Genomic DNA, 3014 nt, shown 5'->3' with positions numbered 1-3014 from the left:
TTTTTTTTTTTTTTTTTTTTTTTTGGTATGGGAGATCGAACTTGGGACCCTGCGCTTATGAGGCAGGCGGCAGCACCACTGAGCTAGATCCTTGGCCCATTATAAGAGAATTTTTACACAACACACATTCTCTGGCCAAGAAGCAAAGGAATTTTACTCCTTGCTAATGACAAAATCCCAAATGGCTTGGAAAGCAGGAAAAATAAGACTTTCTCCCACAGTGGGGATATGGAGAGGGACAGTGAGGATTTGAAATAAAAGTCACTAGAACTGGATTGAAATGAAAATGTTTCATCTTAAGAAAATTAAAGCATTTCCAGTTTTTGTTAGCTTTCAAACCTTCAGTGGAGAGAAACTTCCTGGGCCCTCTGTGGTATGAGAAGGTGTTTAGGTGAAACCATTTAAGGGGTTCTAGGCCAGTGCTTCTGCTTCCAAATAAGGACTCATGCAACTCTGTGGTACAGTATTCACCTAGTGTACTCAATGCCCTGGGCTCCACCCCCAGTTAAAAAAAAAATCCCTGCCATAAAGCTGGCGTTCACCAATGGATCATGTGCCTCACTCTCACTGCCTACTCATTTCCTCATGTCGCTCCTCTTCTCTCCCCTGGCCAGTGAAGTTGGAGGGGAAGGGGAAACAGAGGAAGGGGAAATGCCTGATGGATGTCCGAGGCACGCTGGAAGAAGCTAGAGGGTGGAGTTTGAAATACCACAGCAAACACCATATTCATTCTTATCGTCCTATTTTTACTCCCCATCCAACTTGGCCACTTCTAGGACACTGATCCATTCACCCTATTTGTGATGAGAACATCTATAATGTGCCGGACACCTGCTAGTTCTCAGCATAGATCATGTAGGAGATTAACAGTCCTGACAAGGAAATGACCCATAGAGGCAACTACTGGGAAGCAGGCCCTGGGTTTGCTGAATGACTTGAACTAGAAAAAGGAACTCTATCTTCTAACAGTTTGTATCATGAAGTGGGGTCATATTATCAAATATAAAATTAAAAAGAACCAAAGGAAGTACTTTCTTCTCAGACTCCTACCATCTGACATAGGGACAAGGAGCATCCATCTCCCCTTAGAATCACAAAGTAGGCAGCCCTGATAGGCTACCAATGAAATCATCCTAGTTCCTACATCTTAAACTCCTACCTGATTGGCTGGGACAATGGCCTTTCGATTTGTTCTCTTCCTCCCACTCCTGCACACATACATGCACAGAAGCATTTTCTAGCCAGACCGGATAAGCTGATGAATTGAGTAACCTCTTCCTCTCAGCCAGCACAAATATCACACACTCTGGATACATGTGATTAAAATTGCTAACACTTCAACTCAAAACTGGCTAGCAGCCAATGCAGCCAAACATTAGCTCATGAAGTGGTTATGTAACAAGGAAACAGTGTTGGCTCTGAACAATTTCAGAGCTGCAGGGACACAAACCAGTGTTTACACAAATAGAAAAACTGTAAAATACATTTGGGGTAGGTTCTTCAATCTGATCTTTTTGAAAACCATCAATTGTGTTAGCTTAGCTATTATTTATTTAGAAGAACCTTGCTCCCAATAGACTGTACTGAATAGACTCTTTGATCATGAACCCAGGTAAGCAGACACTTCAGCTGTGTAATGGGGGCAGAGTCTTGGACTGAGGAACCAGAAGGCCTGGTTTCAAGTTCCAGCTCTGCTATTGTGAAGACAAGTTGTTTAACCACTCTACTCCCTGAACATGTTGGATCTTTGTGTTTTGTTCAAACCCAGTGTTAGAAGATGGATGTACCATTTGTCTCAGCCACCTGTTTTGCAAATTTATGGTCAGGAAAGAGTAGAAATGAATCAGAAAGAGTATGATGATGAGTCAAGATTATCATCTCTTTGTAGGAAGGATCATCGCATCATGATGAATCAACCACTACGCTTTCTAACTGCCTTGTCACTCACTGAAATACTTTTTAGTTTTTCAAAAGAAAACAACCCTGCAGGAAAAATATCAGCACACCTAGCCCATTTTATTTTGTTCTTCTCTCATGCTTCACCTACAGTCACAGCCTATTTCAGGTACCCCCAGCCTCTGCGTGGAACAGCACCAACAAGTTCCAACTGCTCCTGACACTCCCAGTCTTCCTTCTCTCCCACCACCTTGTGGCAATCATTCCACTCAAATTGCTTTAATCACAGTACTGGCTCCCACCTTGAAAAAAAAAAAACTCGTCTCCCATAACTCCCTTTGCGAAACCAAGTCTACATTCCTTAACCTGACCCTTCAAGATCTCATTTCACCTGTTCTTCCTGCCATATTTCCAGTTATGCTGCATGCGTTCCCACCCCTGTGTATTTGCCGACTTACCGGCAGTATCTTTCTCCCCATCTTTGCTCAGCAGACTCCCCACTCACTCTCTCAAGGCCAAACTCCAATGATTTTTCTCCACTGTGAAGTCTTCTCATTCTTTATCAGAAGTTACATTTCTACCATACTTCAGGCACAGCCACCACGTTATTTGTACTATAGTTCAGGACACATTAGCCTTATTCTTCTGTTACTCTGTAAGCTCCTGGGGTCAGAGGGGCCACTGCCTGTTTTATCTTTGCATTGTCCCCAGCATCACTCACACAGTGGGTACTTCATGTGCCCTAACTAAATATCACCTACCTGCAGAGAGAAAGGTGGCATGATGTAACAAAAGAGCATGAGATTTGGAGTCAGAAGGCCAGGTGGTAGTACCCAGCTCTGTCACTGACAAGTGGTGTACCAGCCTGAGCCCAGTTCCGCCTCTGTAAAATGGGCACAATACTTCCTGCCCTATGGACCTTACAGGAAAGAAGAGAAGAATTGTAAAAATCTAATGATGCCTGTGTGCTAGACAGTTAGTAGAAAATCAAGACACTCTAATTTGCCTTTGAAGCTCTGCCCAGCCCTCCTTGGTTCACAATCTGCCCTGTCAGAGGCAGACTTCTTACCTGTTTGGGGAGTAGCGGATGAAGTGGGGAGAAGTTGAGTCATTAATGC

General features: G+C 43.6%; 1 protein-coding gene across 2 annotated transcripts in view; it reads right to left on the bottom strand.

Moving 5' to 3' along the window:
• Positions 1-2809, bottom strand: part of Slc25a43 (solute carrier family 25 member 43) — a 28716-nt gene extending 25907 nt beyond the window's left edge. The window contains exon 1 of one of the 2 annotated variants that reach the window (XM_010612984.2): positions 2658-2809. Coding sequence is in view for 1 of the 2 variants with exons in the window: in XM_010612983.2 (XP_010611285.1) it covers positions 1160-1218 (59 nt within the window). In the remaining variant the exon portion in view is untranslated. Of the gene's footprint in view, positions 1-1159; positions 1364-2657 lie in introns of those variants that run through there. The other variant, XM_010612983.2, reaches the window with a different exon arrangement.
• Between the last annotated feature and the right edge of the window lie 205 nt (positions 2810-3014).

The sequence above is a fragment of the Fukomys damarensis genome, unplaced genomic scaffold (genome assembly GCF_012274545.1).
Source record: "Fukomys damarensis isolate Sample0158 unplaced genomic scaffold, DMR_v1.0_HiC HiC_scaffold_39, whole genome shotgun sequence".
Classification (NCBI taxonomy): Eukaryota; Metazoa; Chordata; class Mammalia; order Rodentia; family Bathyergidae; genus Fukomys; species Fukomys damarensis.
This window is presented reverse-complemented; position numbering and strand designations above follow the sequence as displayed.